The sequence below is a fragment of the Equus przewalskii genome, chromosome 7, assembly GCF_037783145.1.
Source record: "Equus przewalskii isolate Varuska chromosome 7, EquPr2, whole genome shotgun sequence".
Lineage (NCBI taxonomy): Eukaryota > Metazoa > Chordata > Mammalia > Perissodactyla > Equidae > Equus > Equus przewalskii.
In genome coordinates this window covers 1,217,313-1,232,621 of record NC_091837.1, presented here as the reverse complement: position 1 = coordinate 1,232,621, position 15,309 = coordinate 1,217,313, and the positions used below count along the sequence as shown (strand labels likewise).

At 46.2% G+C, this 15,309-nt stretch overlaps 1 protein-coding gene across 14 annotated transcripts in view; it reads right to left on the bottom strand.

Annotated features, from left to right (window-relative positions):
* The window catches only part of DGCR2 (DiGeorge syndrome critical region gene 2), an 89,267-nt gene that overhangs the window by 35,274 nt on the left and 38,684 nt on the right, over window positions 1-15,309 (bottom strand). For 6 of the 14 annotated variants that reach the window (XM_070628150.1, XM_070628145.1, XM_070628143.1 and 3 more), the window contains 2 exons: window positions 4,486-4,611; window positions 1,888-2,098 (listed from right to left, as the gene is read on the bottom strand). In XM_070628150.1, the coding sequence (XP_070484251.1) occupies window positions 1,888-2,098; window positions 4,486-4,611 (337 nt within the window). Of the gene's footprint in view, window positions 1-1,887; window positions 2,108-4,485; window positions 4,612-15,309 lie in introns of all 14 variants that reach the window. The other 8 variants (XM_070628142.1, XM_070628144.1, XM_070628152.1 and 5 more) reach the window with 2 other exon arrangements.

Sequence of the window (15,309 nt, the reverse complement as noted above, 5' to 3'; positions counted from 1 at the left end):
AAGCATTAATGATTTTGTTTTGATACTTAATTTCAATAAAATGAACTAAAATTCTAAACAATGAATTCACAAGTCAGAAGAAGTTTTATCTTGAGTAACTCCTACCAAGGCTCCTTTTATTTCCTTTTTACTTTTTTTAGTGGTTGCCCTAGAGTTTGCAACACATATTTATAACCAAGTCCACTTTTTTTTTTCTGCTTTTTCTACTCAAATCCCCCCCAGTACATAGTTGTATATTTTAGTTGTGGGTCCTTCTAGTTGTGGCATGTGGGAGCCGCCTCAACATGGCCTTGTGAGCAGTGCCATGTTCATGCCCAGGATCTGAACCAGCGAAACCCTGGGCCACTGAAGCGGAGCACACGAACTCAACCACTCGGCCATGGGGTTGGCCCCCTGCCAAGACTCTTTATTAGCTGATCCAACAAAGCTTTCACACTCTAAGTAAGACCCACCTTATTCTTGACAGACATCCAGCTCCATGAACATAACTCTATGAATACACTAAAACCACAGAACAGTATACTCTAAAGGGGGAAATTTTATGGTATGTGAATTACATCTCAATAAAAAACAAACCCTTGTGAGCATACACTGAGGTGCTGGGTAAAACCACGCTCACGGCTTCCTGCTGTCTCGCAGTCAGAGCCAGCCAGGCCTGTGGCATGCACTCGTTGCCACAGCGAGGGGCCATGCACACAGACCCGGCCGACTGCCACAGCCTCCTGCAGAGTGTGTACCCCTCACCTCAGCCTTCCAGCCCCACTCCTGGAGATGCCTGTCAGTAGGTCTAGTGCCACCGTGGGAGCCCTGGCACTGGCACTCTGCCCCTTCAGCCTACCGCCGTGTGCACACACACCCTGAGGGGACGGGCTGCTTCCCCACCTGCTGGGCTATGCCCTCTCGCCTTTCCACGGACTCACAAACACCCTGTGAGCTAGGAGTTACTTTTTTCACTTTGTAGCTGCCAAAATAGCAAAGTCTCTTGATTTGCCACCGTCACAATGCATAACGGTAGAGCCAAAACCCAACTCGGGTCTTGAAAGAAAAGCTCTCTTTCCACCTGCTGTGGTCATCGCACTCCTACAACAAGGTGGCAGCCGGTGCCATTGCTGCCAGCACCGGCCGTCTGGTCACCCCTGTGATCCACTCCCCCGACCCCAGCAGTGTGGAAGGGGCAGTATGATGTGACCTCCAGAGGAGGAACACCAAAGTTCTCAGCACACACCTGCCCCCAAAACAAAAACCCCCAAAACACCGGGCCTGGAAGACGTTGGCAGTCAGCCTCCGTTTTCACATTCTCCTTGATGCCACAGAGCCTGGGTGTCAAGAGGCAGGCTCTGAAGACAGATACCAGAGTTGGGACCCAACATGCCCCAGCTAGCGTGTGCCCACGGCCACAGGCTCACCCACCCTGGGCCTCAGTCTTCTTACCCACCACCCTGCTGTGGTTTCTGGGGGGACAAAATGAGCAGGCCCATGGAGAGCACTGAGCACAGGGCCTGACAGAGCCCACTTTCTCGGAAGGAACCTCCACCTACTCTCGTGCCGGGCCTACGAAGCCCCACACCGAGCAGACCATCCTGATACAGGCCTGGCCCCCCTGCAGTTCAGCAGCTACAGCTGAAGCCCCAGAGGGGGACCAACGAAAGGTGCTGGCCCAAGGTGACATAAAGTGGCAGCCTGTCCCGGCCCCTCCAAGAGCCCCCAACTCCATCTCCACGTCTGCTCTAAACCCCAGATTTCTATTTGTTTCCAGTGGATGGGGCTGCCCTTCCCCAAAATGCTGGCTGTGGCTATGCCTCAGGAGTGCTACAGGCAGCCAGAGGCCATGTCCTCGGCGGGCATCAGCCCAGACCCCAGGCCTTTGCTGCCCATCCCAGGACTCACTTGTGCTGGTCTTGCCAAGCGAAGCTCCGCTCCGGCTGATCCCATTCCTGGGCCAGAACGAAACGCAGCTCCTGGTCAGTGGAGAAGGTGGCAAGGGAGCCGTTCACACGCTGGCAGGTCTGTGCAGCGTCCCAGTAGTTCTCCCCACTCAGGTAGACCCTGTAGCAGCTGGCTGTGCCCTCATAGTGGTGCCACCCTGTCGGGCACTTCCCTAGGAAACATGAAGGACAGAAGGGGAGTTGTCCCCCAAGTTAGGATCCTCGCTCACAAAATGCAAGTATACATGCTGCATCTGAGCATAGCTCAGAAATCACCCTAGACAAACGGGGAAACTGAGGCTCAAAAGGAAAGCTCTGCCTCTAAAACCACGTACTTTGTGAAATGCTCAAGCTTCTCTCAGATACAGATGGAAACAAAGGCCAAGTATATTCATGGATTCCTCCCATGTCTGTAACATCTTTAATTTACTTCGCAGTAAAGACTGGCTGCTGAATTCATTTCGGTAAAGTGGATTTCGTTCTCTGATTAAGTCTGGTTGACAAGACAGCAGAACTCCCCACGCCAGCTAACGGCAAGGTCTGCCGGGAGTGAGCAGGAGCGTCCTTGCCCGAACTGCCTTCACTACCCCAAGCCCAGTCCTCCGCCTTCTTTTTCTGCTCACGTGGGTGCTGGCCAGTGCTCCTCTAAAACAGCAGCTCAGGAGATCAGAGCTGGAAGGGCCACTGAGACTGTGGAACCAAGCCCCGCCTCCCACAGATGAGAAAATGAAGCCCAGGTGCTTCCATGGTGGGCAAAAGCTGATTAGCCATTGTAGCCAGAGTCTCCCCAAGACAGGCTGGGCCAGACGTCTTCTCTCCAGGAGAACCCACCCTCGGGGCGGGAGGCCCCCGTACTGTATGGCTGGCCTTGGCTTAAGAGCAGCCACCTGTTCTACAGGATCTATCAAATGCTGGGGCCCCTGCCTCCTAAGAGCACACTGATGAAGAATAATGATTTAAAAGGCTTAAAGACTGGTGCTTGTGTTTTTAATTACCTAGAGCATGTGTGTATAACTTATTAACAAAGGACAGAGGTTCCGGGAGAGGAAACAGCAGCTCTGGCCCCCACGCTAAAGAGGCATGCCACAGCACTGCTGCAGTATCGACGGAGGGACGCGCCACATGCTCACCGGGGAGGGCCTGCTGACGCCCCGGAGCACAAGGAAGGCTCTTCACCGTAGACCACGGGTAGCCCTCAGAGAGTACGAAGCAGAAGGGAAGGTGCACGGCATGCACAGCACACACCTGCTGAGTGTGTCTCGTGGGTGTGAGGGGCAGGGAACCACCAGGTGGCCTTTACTGCATGATTCCTAAGCCCCACACACGATGCATTCAACCTGCCACACCCCCTCTACAGGTGGGTTCTGTCCCACCTCCACGTTAGAGGTGGGGACACTGAGGCGTGCTCAGGCCAAGCATCCCAGCTGGAGAGTGACAGGGTGGGCTTCCATCCTGGGCTCCTCACCCACCATCTCAGGATGGGTCCCAAGGAAACCCTCTGGGGATGGAAGCTGGGGGCAATGGAAGAAGGGAACATTACTTTTTATTGGCTCATCTTTTTTTATCTTTTGAAGTTTGTGGAATTACTACCTAGGTAGAAGTATTACCTGTTCAAAAGAAAAGAGATGAGCAATGAAAAGAGCATGGGACCGAGTTGGGACTCCACAGGACCGAGTCCTGGAGCCACCCCTGTTGGCTGTGTGACCTTGGGCAGGCTGACCTCCCAGAGCCTCAGTTTCCTTACTTGCCAAGCCAGCACAGCACCCATTTGACTGCAAGAAGCCCTAGAGTTCACAGCTGTTAGGTGTCGAAGCCAAACATGGCATTGGGGCTCAGAGGATGACTGACCGTCCCCTCCCGGCAAGCTCAGTGCCCATCAGACGGAGACCCAGGCTCCACGCGGGGTTGCCGCTTGGAGGAGCACAGGGTGTGAGGGGACCTCTGAGGTGCTCCCCAGCGCTGAGCACCCGGCGGGGAGTACTAACACAGCATCTGGCTCCTAGGCCCAGCAGCAGATGCATCACATGTCAGTTCCTCCTGTCCCGGCAGGTGGCTGCTCGTCACACCTATGTATATCATCAGGCCTAGGGCCTTTCAGGAGGGGGTTCAGCTGTGGCCTTCTGCCTTTCAACCTTCTTTAATCTTGTTATGCTTCTTTAAAATCTTAATGTCACAGGGAAATCATTAAGTAACTAGTCACTAAAAAAAAATTTTTTAAACAGAGGTAGAACCTTCTCACCCCATCAGCTGAACCTAACCTCTCAAAGCCTGTCTCCATCTACAGAAGAGCCGGTGCAGTCCAGTCTGAAAGGAGCCACCTAGTGAAAACAAGCAGCCTGGTTCCAGAGCCTGGGTTTATGTCATGGCCTCACTACTCAGGCTGGGTGACCTTGGGTAGGTCACTGTGCAGCCTCACTCATCAAGGGAGGCTGACACCCTGGCTGCCCTAAAGGGCTGTTTTAAGAGACACACCCCTCCCACAGCCGAGTGGCACCGGGAGAGCCAGGGACCGCAGGGGCCCTCAAGGCGCAGGGCCCGAGAGGGCAGGTCTGCAACTTACTGCTGAAGCGGACGGGCTGCGCCACGTTCACCGCATGCAAGTGCGTGGGCTCGCCGCCTCGGGCCCGCCCCTGCCGCGGATCCACAGCCTCCTTGCCATGGTAAGGACGCGACTCTCCGGTCACCTCTGAAAGCAAAGAGAGAAGCGGGCTGTGAGCACGGCTGATGATGCGGCGGGGCACCGGGCGCGGGCAGCTCTCTGGGGCCAGCGTGATGTCAAAGCGTAGCACGGTCAGGCCACTCGGGCCGGGAGGAGCAGGTGCGGGGCCGGGAGGAGCAGGTGCGGGGCCGCAGGTATGCCGTTCAGTCAGGTTTTCTTTAAAACCCTATCAAATGTTGCTGTTCCAGTGAAACGAGTCACATGTGCTTCTACTGAAATGCCTTGGCAGTCCTGCTTTTTTCCTTATTATTATGAAATGAGGTCTCTCCTTCATTTCATTTTCTAACGGGCTTCTGCTGGCACAGCAAAGGATCAGCCACTCCTGCTGAAAAGCTCTCAGCAGGTCTAGCCCCAAGGAGTTCTTTCCAGAGCCCAGGCTGCCCTCCCCCCTCACCTCCACACTGCCTGGGAGCATCCCGTGTTGAGTGAGCCGTTCCTCTGCCTGGCACTGGGCCTGAGTCACCGTCTGTCCACCTGCCTGCCAGCCCTTCTCACCACCTTAAGGCCTGGGCCTCAGGATACTCCTGCCTGGCTCCTGGGCGCCGGGATAGGCCCTGGTGTGCAGCAGGCCTCGATGCGTGGTTGGGAGTGTGAACAGGAAGCTGAAGCTGAGGAAGAAGTCTAGTTTTTTGTACCACGGCCCAAAAGTAATTCACAGGTTCCTCCCTCCACAGTCTATCTTTGGAGTTCTCCACGACCCTGTGAGAGGAGAACCACTCTCTTCCCTCTCACAGATGAGCGGCGACTCAGAGAAGTGAGGTGATTTACCCAAGGCACACAGTATGAGAGGGTCAGAGGCAATGTCCCTCCCAGGCCACCCACGTCCCCACTCTGCCTGCACAGGGGACAGCTTGGTGCATGGTGAAGGACACCTGGTACAAGGTCAGGACAGACATTGACAAACTTGGTCTGCACGGCTGCACAGACAGAATGACAGACACCACGAGCAAGCCGGCTCTGCCTCCAGATGGCTGTACCATGACAGTTCTCGGCAACCTCAGGCCTTTGTGGCACGGCAAAGGGGGATGGGACAGGAGCATGGGGTTGGGGTATGGCGAGGTGGCCTCCCCAAAACCCATCTTCTCTGACTTCATGGCTGGCCAACAGCCCCACCTGACAAGCTTCTCTAGCCATCTGGTTCTACTGTGTGGTGTCACAGACTCTGATATTGTTTTTATTTAATGAATAATCTATTTTTTTCATTAAAAATAAATATTCAATGTGAAATATTTGAGAAATGCAGACGTTCAAAAAGACAAAACATATAAACCATAACTGTCTCTTTTCTTCTACACAAATTCTTAAAAATACTGGGATCACATTAAACACGCTATTTGTTTTGCAAGCTTAACAGTTTTCCATATTCTTAAATGGGCTTAAAAGGATCACTTTTAACGGCTGCACAGTGTTCTATGAGTGGATTTCTTTAATTACCACAATCCCCTTGGGTCAAAGTTTAGGCTGCATTTCTTCACCACTCTACGAAGAGCTACAGTGAACAACCTGTACAGAAATCTGTCCCCCTCATTATTTCCTTCTGAGACCCCAAGCAGTCACAAGCCCTAGCAGCTTTGCTTCTTCTCCCACTTAAATATTCAGTATGAATGTTTCCATAGCTCCTTCTCACGTGTGTGAGGAGGATAGGTGTCATTAGATTGCAAAGCACTCTCATATAAAATGTGCCACCACTGTCTGAGATATGCTTAACACAAGGCAAAGACCTCAAAGGAGAAGTACCTTCAGGGCCTTTGGTGAGACCTCACGGGGAACACAGTGACCTCATCGCTGCCCATGCGGGATAGGTGGCCTGTGGCTGCAGCTGCTCTCTTCAAACACCCAGCCCTGGGGGTCAGGGTGACATCAGCTAAGACAGGGGTGCCCCATCCACACATCCCGAGCGCCCAGTGCTCGCGGAGGAGACTGGCGGCTCTGGCACAGGGGCGGTGCTACAAAGCAACCCCCAGGCACCCCCGCAGGCAGCTGGCAGAGGAGTGGGAAGATCGACACTGGGTTCGGAGCGATGGCAGACCGAGAGAACAGAAGGCTTCCGGGCAGAGGGCACAGTTTGGGCAAAGGCCAAAGATGGGCACATCTGGAACAGGCCTGAGGACAAGCTGGGGGGTGGCTAGAACACATTTTACTACACCTACATTTCACATCTTCCTCTATCTGCCCAAACGAGCAAGACCTGCAATTCCACTGTGTCTTGGCCTCTTCTCAGACCAAGCATTAGCACCTGGTATGTGACAGGCCGAACTACTCACAGAAAGACAGATGAATCTAGGGCGGGTGGTGGGAGGGGATGGAAAGGTAAGAGACTTCTGTGGGGTTACACGGGCACTGAACACCAGGTGGCCTGGATGCTGTTTGTTGGAGCCAAGCTGTCTGCAGCTCAGGGAGGGAGTAGGTGAAACAGTTAAGGAAAGAAGCCAGAAAGCCAAGGGGTGATGTAAGAAGCTACTTTGTGCTGAGCAGGCTTCTCTGTGATTCAGGTGGCCCTCTTCCGTCATTTCTCTTTGCACCCATATGCCCACATCCATCCCCTCCTCACTCACTTGTTCAATACCGTCACAAGGCGCCACAGAAAGCCACCAGCAGACAGGCCTTTGCCAGCAGAAGGGAAAGGGCTTGGCTGAGGGGATGGTACTGATGAGAGAAACAAACTCCCAAGTGTCCTGGGGGAGAGTATAGGGGCTGGGAGAAGCAGAAGGTGGGGGCAGCTGGGGAGGAGGCAGAACTCAGGATTAGCACCCTTACAGACCTCTTAGGACCACCACTGACAATCAGGAATTTCCTCTGAGACCCAAGAACTAGAAATCATCAGCAGAAACTTACCCGGAAAATCTCCAAACAGCTGGAAACTAAACAACACATTTCGAAAGAATCCATGGATCAAAGGGGAATAATAAAAATACTTTGAACTGAATAAAAATGAAAAGACATGTCAGAATTTGTGTCATCCAGCTAAAGTTGTGCTGAGAGGGAAATGTGTTGCACTAAAAGCCTGTATTCAAGAAAAAACAAATCTCACATCAGTAATCTAAACTCTTACCTCAAGAACCTGGAAAAAGAAAAAGACAATGAAATAAACCCAAAGTAAGCAGAAGAAAAAAAATAATAAATATAAGAATTGAAACGAATGAAGTTAAAAGCAGAAAAATAGAGAAAATCAACGAAACAAAGAACTGGTTCCTTCACAAGATCAGTAAAATTGACAGACCTCTAGCAAGACGGACAAAGAAAGAGAAGACACGATTTAAAATATCAAGAACGAAACAGGATGTTACTGCCAACCCTGCAGATGTCGAAAAGGTAATAAGGGAATGCTATGAACGACTCTACACATGTGCATTTCACAACTGAGATGAAATGGGTCAGTTTTCCTCAAATAACACAGCCTACCGCAACTCACTCAAACTAAACAGGAAATTTGAATAGCCCTGTATCTGCTAAGAAAACTGAACTTCCCCAAAAGAAATGTCCAGGCCTAGACAGTTACACTGGAGAGTTCTACCAAACATTTAAAGAAAAGTTAACACCAATTCTGCATGACTTTTCCCCAGAAAATGCGGAATAAAAAATGCTTAGGAATAAATCTAACAAAACATTTACAGGATTTATATGACAAAAATTATAAGATGCTGATGAAAGATATAAAAATATGTAAATAAATGGAGAGACATACCATATTTATGGATTGGAAGATTCAAATAAGATGTCAATTCTTCCTAAATTGATATACAGTATTTAACTCAATTCCGATCAAAATCCCAGCAAGAGTTTTTGTGTAGATGAGATTAGTCTGAAATTTCTATGGAAAAGCACAGGATGTAGAATACCTCAAACAGCACTGAAAAAGGCTATCTTCAGGAAAAAGAAAAATCTTGAAAAAAAAATCTTTAGGAACTAGGGCTAGGCAGTGAGTACTTAGACTTGACTCCCAAAGCATGAGCCATAAAAATTAATGAATTGGACTTCATCAAAATGACAAACTTTTTTTCCCCCTGAGGAAGATTTGCCCTGAGCTAACATCTGTGCCAATCTTCCTCTATTTTGTATGTGGGGTGCCACCAAAGCGTGGCTGCCGACGAGTGGTGTAGGTCTGTGCCTGGGAATGGAACCCCAGGTCAAGGAAGCAGAGGAAGCTGGCCCCTCTTACCCTCTCCTTTCATAAGATCACATCTTCCTAAGAAAAAGTAGAGCAACTTTTATGAATCTGTCCATCTGGAAATTTCTTTGTTCTATCCTCATGTATGACTGGTTTCTCTGGGTATAAAAATCTGAAATTAATAACATTTTGAGGCTTCTAGTTAAAGATATCAGATTGAACAAACATATTCATTCACCTCTAGCCTCTCCTGAAACCCATTAAAACAAGAGTAATGGGATTTTTAATAAGGCATAGTCACAAGGACAAACAGAACAGGAAAGAGAACTACAAAGTTCTAAGAACTGGAAAACAGAAGGACAAGTGATAATTAACTTAGATAAGGTAACCATGCTTTGTAATTTGCCTGGGGACAATCCTGGTTTATGCCTGTTTGTCCCAGTACCCTATCCAGTTAAAAGCACTGGTCATTCTCAAAGTTGCCTTATTCTAGAAGTAAAGAACTCTAAATTTATTTGAGCCCAGAAAGCTAAATCCTAGGCCAACAGCTGGAACGGTTGAACTCTGAAAAAGAAATTTGGCAATATTTAGCAAAACTATATATGCATTGACCCTCTGACCCAGCAATTTGACATTTAAGAATTTACACTGAAGACACATCTCAAAACAAACAAACCACATATGCACAAGGTTATTTATTGTTGCATTATTCTTCACAGCAAACTAATATGAACCTAAAGGTCTATACACAGGAGACTGGTTACGGTGCGTCCCTGAGACAGAGTACAACATAGCTGCAAAAAAGAAGAGAAAATGATCTTTACGAATTAACAGAGTGATGTCAAGGATATTTCACTGAATTAAAAAAGAAAAAATCATAGTACAGAGTATACACAGTAAGATATGTTTTTACGTAATAAGGGGGTGAAGAAAAAGAAGAGGAAGTAAAATATACATATATTTGCTTATTTTTGTAATAAAAAAACAAAAGCAACAGCAAAAAATCAGGAAAGATAAGTCAGAAACTAATCCAATTAGTTACCTAAAGGATGTGGGGGGGAATGGGACAAAGGGATACGCAGGAAACAGAACTTCTAAGTATGTGTTTTTAGGTAGTTACAACTTTTGAATCTTATGTTTTACATATTCCAAAAATAAATCAGTTACACAACTTTGGGAATATACTAAAAGCCATGAAATTGTATACTTTAAAGGCATAAATTTTATGGCACATGATTTACATCTTAATAAAAAACTTACAAATAAATTAAATCAAGATGAGGTGGCAAAGTCCTAAAACTGAATACAAACAGAGCCCAATGTTAGCCACACAGAAGGAATGCGTCCCAGTGACTTCTGATTAGAGAACTGACTGTACCCTCAGTGCGAAGCAGTTTAACAACATAAACAGCTGCACAGAAGGCCGAGAAGTGACTGCGTAGGTCTGTTCCTGGTAGCAGTGCAGGAGCAGTAATCCCAAACTCCTGTATGTGTATATTAGGATTGGCCCAATGAGCACACACGGAGGACGCTGGGAACCAGAGTTCTTACCACGGGAAAGGGAGATACAAATATGAGACGGGAGGAGGAGGAGAGAACTCTAGTGCAGGTTAGAATTGGAGGTATCAATAAATATAAACTTCTGAGTTTAAAGAAAGCTTTCCTAGCACTATCTACTGAAGAGGCTAGAAGCAATGATGCCCAAATAACTGCGAGCACAGCTAACACTCAGATCTTAGTTTCCAAATACCATTCCTCAGTGAAAGGAACAGGGCTCCTTATAGAGAAATGACTGATTCGAGGGCTGGGGCAGGAAAGGTACAAGACGAGCCTGGAACATCTTGTTGTGTCAGAAAATAAGAAAGAGGAAATCTCTTTATATCATTTATAAGCGTAGTACATATGGCAGAACTACAAAATCACCATTTTTTAATCGCCACTGTTATAACTGATTCAGATAAGCATCAACATAAGCCAAAACAACTAGGTCTAAGGTTGGAGAACAGCTAGAATATTTCTCCACAGATTATTCATTCGTTACTTATTCACAGATTAATTTTCATTACAAAATGGGAAAAAAGTTGACAATAGTGAAATTTGGCAGACATTACCTTAACCAAGTGATCAAACTTAACATTGCCAATAACGGGACAAACTGACCTCATGCACCCCCTGACTTGACACTTCATGACCTGCTAAAAAAAACCTTAAAATCTCACCTGAATCTAATAATGAGGCAACAGACCAGTCCAAATGGAAGAACATTCCAGAAAACAACTAGCCTGGACTAACATCAATAACTTTTTAAAAGGCCGGGAATACTTCTCGATTAAAGAACAAAGCAAGATGGCAAGAAAATACAACATGTAGCCTTTGAATAAACCCTGGATTTAAAGAAAAAAAAAACCCTGTAACACATTTTTTGGGACAATTGAAAAAAACTTCAATATAATAAGCTAATAGTATTGCAGTAAGTTTCTTGCATGTGAAATCTGTATTGTGGTTATGTAATGGATTGTTCTTGTTCTTAGAAGACAGATGCTGAAATGTTTAGGGGTAAAATGTCATATCTGTAACACACTCTCAAAGAGTTCAGAAAAAATACAGGTAGAGAAAATGATCTTGGCAAAAAGCTACTGGTTGGTGAACACAGGTAAAGGCTGCATGAGTGTTCATTGTACTGTTCCCCAGCCTTTTCTGCAGATCTAAGGCGGCCCGGTTCCTAGGTTCAGTTCCAGGATGTGGCCCTACACCACTCGTCAGCCATGCTGTGGGCGTCCCACATACAAAATAGAGGAAGACTGGCAGAGATGTTAGCTCAGGGCCAATCTTCCTCACCCAAAATAAAAAAAGTCAGAGGAGAAGGGAGTTGACACATGCAGATGCTGTGCCCGGCACTTGGTGTGCTCAGGCACCTCTGCCCTTCCTCACCCTAGCAGAATATGGGTGAGTTACTGAAAAGAAAGTAAAACAGGTGGTCGCTGGGTTGAGGGACACCAGTTCAGCTGAAACTCAGGGTCAGTACTTGGGGAGGGGAGGGCAGACTCTAGCCCCTGCTCCTCCACTAAGCTCCCAGAGCCCAAGCCTCCAGGCAGACTAGAACATTCCTCTATGGAGAAATCTGGCCAGCCCAAGAAAAAGGTCCAAAAGGGCAGGAGACCCCTGATGAAACAGTCCAGCTCACTCAACTTCCAGAGAGGTCCACACACACACAGCTTCGAGTCCTCTGCCACATACAGCAGACAGGCGAGGACCACCGACCTGAGGAGAGCCTTCAAATGCAAAACAGAGACCAAAACCCCAGAGGACAACAAGTATGGAGAGAGGACCAGGTGAAAAAACAGGCCATCAACATCCTCCAAGTGAGCGACTATACTCGACCCATGAAATAAGAACACTAATCTTAGAACTATTAAGAAGGACCACACAGACAACACTAAACCTCCCCCACCCACCCGCCCAAGGAAAAGCTGTCTTGGAAATGCAAACATGACAGCAAAACTGAAAACTCCTTAAAAGATGTGGTACAAGTAGAAATTCCCTAAAAGTAAAATAAAAAGACAAAGAGATGGAAACCTGGAGAGACTGAAAAGATTGAAGATCAGTCCAAGAGCAATTTCCAGTAACCGGGGTTCTAGAAATAGAGACTAGAAAAACAAGAGAAAAAAAAACCCAGTGGTTTCTTTCCCTAAACTGAAATGCATGAGTTTCTAAAATGAAAAGATCTGCTAAGTGGCCAGTACTATGTACCAAAAGATACACAAAATTTCCAGGAAGAAAAGAACAGGTTACATTCAAAGAACCAGAAATTATTACAACCTCACCAGCAGTGAAAGTGTGTAAAAATGGAGTAAGATCTTCAAAATTATAGGGGAAAATGATTTCTGGCTTATAATTCTAAATCCAGCCAAATCTATCATGTGTGAGGGTAAAATAAAGGCATTTTCAGACATGCAAATGAGGAATCAAAAACTTCCATCTCCCGTGTTCCTTTTCTGCATAACTTATTGAAGGGGGCACTCCACCTAAATAAGGGAATAAACCAAACCAGGACACTAGAAAACAGAGGATTTAACACGGGAGACAGACGAGGGAGAAAACTACCGATTCACCCCCACTGATGGCAAAGGGAGCCCAGAGACGACAGCCTGGGAAGGTAGCAGCAGGCCCTGCCAGCGCTGAGCAAGACAGATGGGCACACTCAGGGGCTTCAGGAGAGAAGATTCCAAAATGACTCCGGCAGAAAGCACGATCCATCTACAATGAGTAGAAATCAGGAAAGAGGTCCTGCGAAGTTTTTTTTTTAAACGTAAATCTACGGCCACTTTAGAAAATAATCTGGCAACTCCTTAAAAATGCAAACATAAATTTACAATATGACCCAGAAATCTCATTCCTATGTATTCGCCCAAGAGAAATGAAAATGTATGTTCCCTCAAAACTTGTACACGAATGTTCACAGCAGCCTTACTCACAAAGTGGAAGCAACTCAAATCCTCATCCAATAACGAACGTGGTATTATCTATGCAATGGAATATTTGGTGAGGAGAAGGAACAAACTACTGACACGCTCCAACGTGGATGAATCTCAAACACACTATGCTAAGTGCAGGAAGCCCGGCACAAAAGACTGCACAGTGTACGATTCCATTTCTACGAAACGCACAGAGGCGGCAAATTCAGAGACAGAATGTCGATTAGCGCTTGCCGAGGGCTGAGGCTTGAGAGGAAACGGAGAGTGCCTGCTAATGGGAACTGGGTTTTACTTTGGGGTGACAAAAATGTTCTAAAATTGACTGTGCTGATGGTTGCACAACTCTATGAATTTTAAATGGGTGAATTGTATGGTATGTGAATTGTATCTCAATGAGGTTGCTGTCAAAACAAACAAAAGGATGATGATGACAATGTTGAACTCTGGGGTAAAAATAAAAGGTTGTGGCCACAAAAAGGAAACGGAATCATCCCCCATGGCCCAGCTAGGATTGGACTGACCATGAGAGAAGGAACGCTGGGAGTGAAGAGATGAAGGAGGAAGAGTCAGCCATCTTGTCTAGGGAAAATCCACAGAGAATGCCTAAAACCAGGGAATTTAGAGACACACAGAGAAACCCCAAAGGAAACAGTTAAAGTAATCTCAAGTCCTCGCTTCTGAGAAGTGGGGAACTGGAGGGGCCCCTTGGGGTTGCTATGTTTTTTTAATAAAAAGCCTTACAGAACTATTTGCATATTCAAATTGTGTAAATTGTCTGGAGTAGAGCTAAACCTAAAATTTTGATTTAGATAATTAAAATCTGCTCTTCTTCAGCTACAGGCGGCCCTGCCCCACCGTCTCCTCTCGCCAGTGCTGCTCCTGAGCCATCTAGCGTCATTCTGATCCCTAATCCTTTTTGGGACGTGTGTCCTTCCTCCCTGGAGGTGGTGGTGTGGACATACTGCAATTACACAAGGAGCTATCTTGTCTAGGTCTTCTAAAAATTCTTGTACCCTTCTAACACTAAGCTATATGGCTTCTCTGCTAATTCCCTCCCCTCTTAGTTTTTTCCTATTTTCTTCAAAAGAATTCTTATTAATCAGATACTGGATTCTCTGGACTAATTTTTTAATTTATAAGAGCTCAGCTGTTCCTTTTCATTGCATTCTGTTCACGTTTAGAAAACAGACTGTGTGTGTGTATACATATATTTTTTCATTGTGGTAAAACATGAGATTCTAACTATTTTTAAGTGCATAGTTCAAAAACACTGCTTTCAATTCTTCTGAGTATATATATACCCGGAAGTGGATTTGCTGGATCATATGCTAATTCTATTTTTAATTTTCTGAGGAACCACCATACTGTTTTCCACAGTGGTTACACCATTTTCTATTTTCACCATCTGTGCACAAGGGTGCCAATCTTTCCACATCCTTGCCAACACTTGTTATTTTGTTTTGTTTTTACAGTAGCCATCCTAACGGGTGGGAGGCAGTATCTCACTGGGGTTTTGATTTGCGTTTCACTAATGATTAGCAACACTGAGCATCTTTTCATGTGCTTGTTCGCCATTTGTATATCTTCTTTGGAGAACTACAAGTCCTTTGCGCATTTTTTAATTGGATTATTTTTCTTGTTATTGTTGAGTTGTAAGAGTTCTTTATATATTCTGAAAATTAACTCATCAAATGATTTGCAAATATATTTGCAAATTTTTGCAAATATATGCTGTCTTTTCACTCAGTTGAATGCTTCCTTTAAATGCACAGAAGTTTTTAATTTTGATGTAGCACAATTTACCTATTTTTTCTTTTGTTGTCGTGTTTTGGGTGTCATGTGTAAGAGATCACTGCCAAATCTAATGTCACGAAGCTTTTCTCCTATGTTTTCTTCTAAGACTTTCATGGTTTTAGGTCTTAGACATTTAGGTCTTTCTTTGGTCCACTTTGAATCAATTTTTGTATATTGGTAAGTAAACGTTCAATTTTATTCTTTTGCACGTAGATGTCTAGTTTCCTCAACACCATTTGTTGAGAAGACTGCCCTTCCCTACCACATTGAATTGTCTTGATATCATTT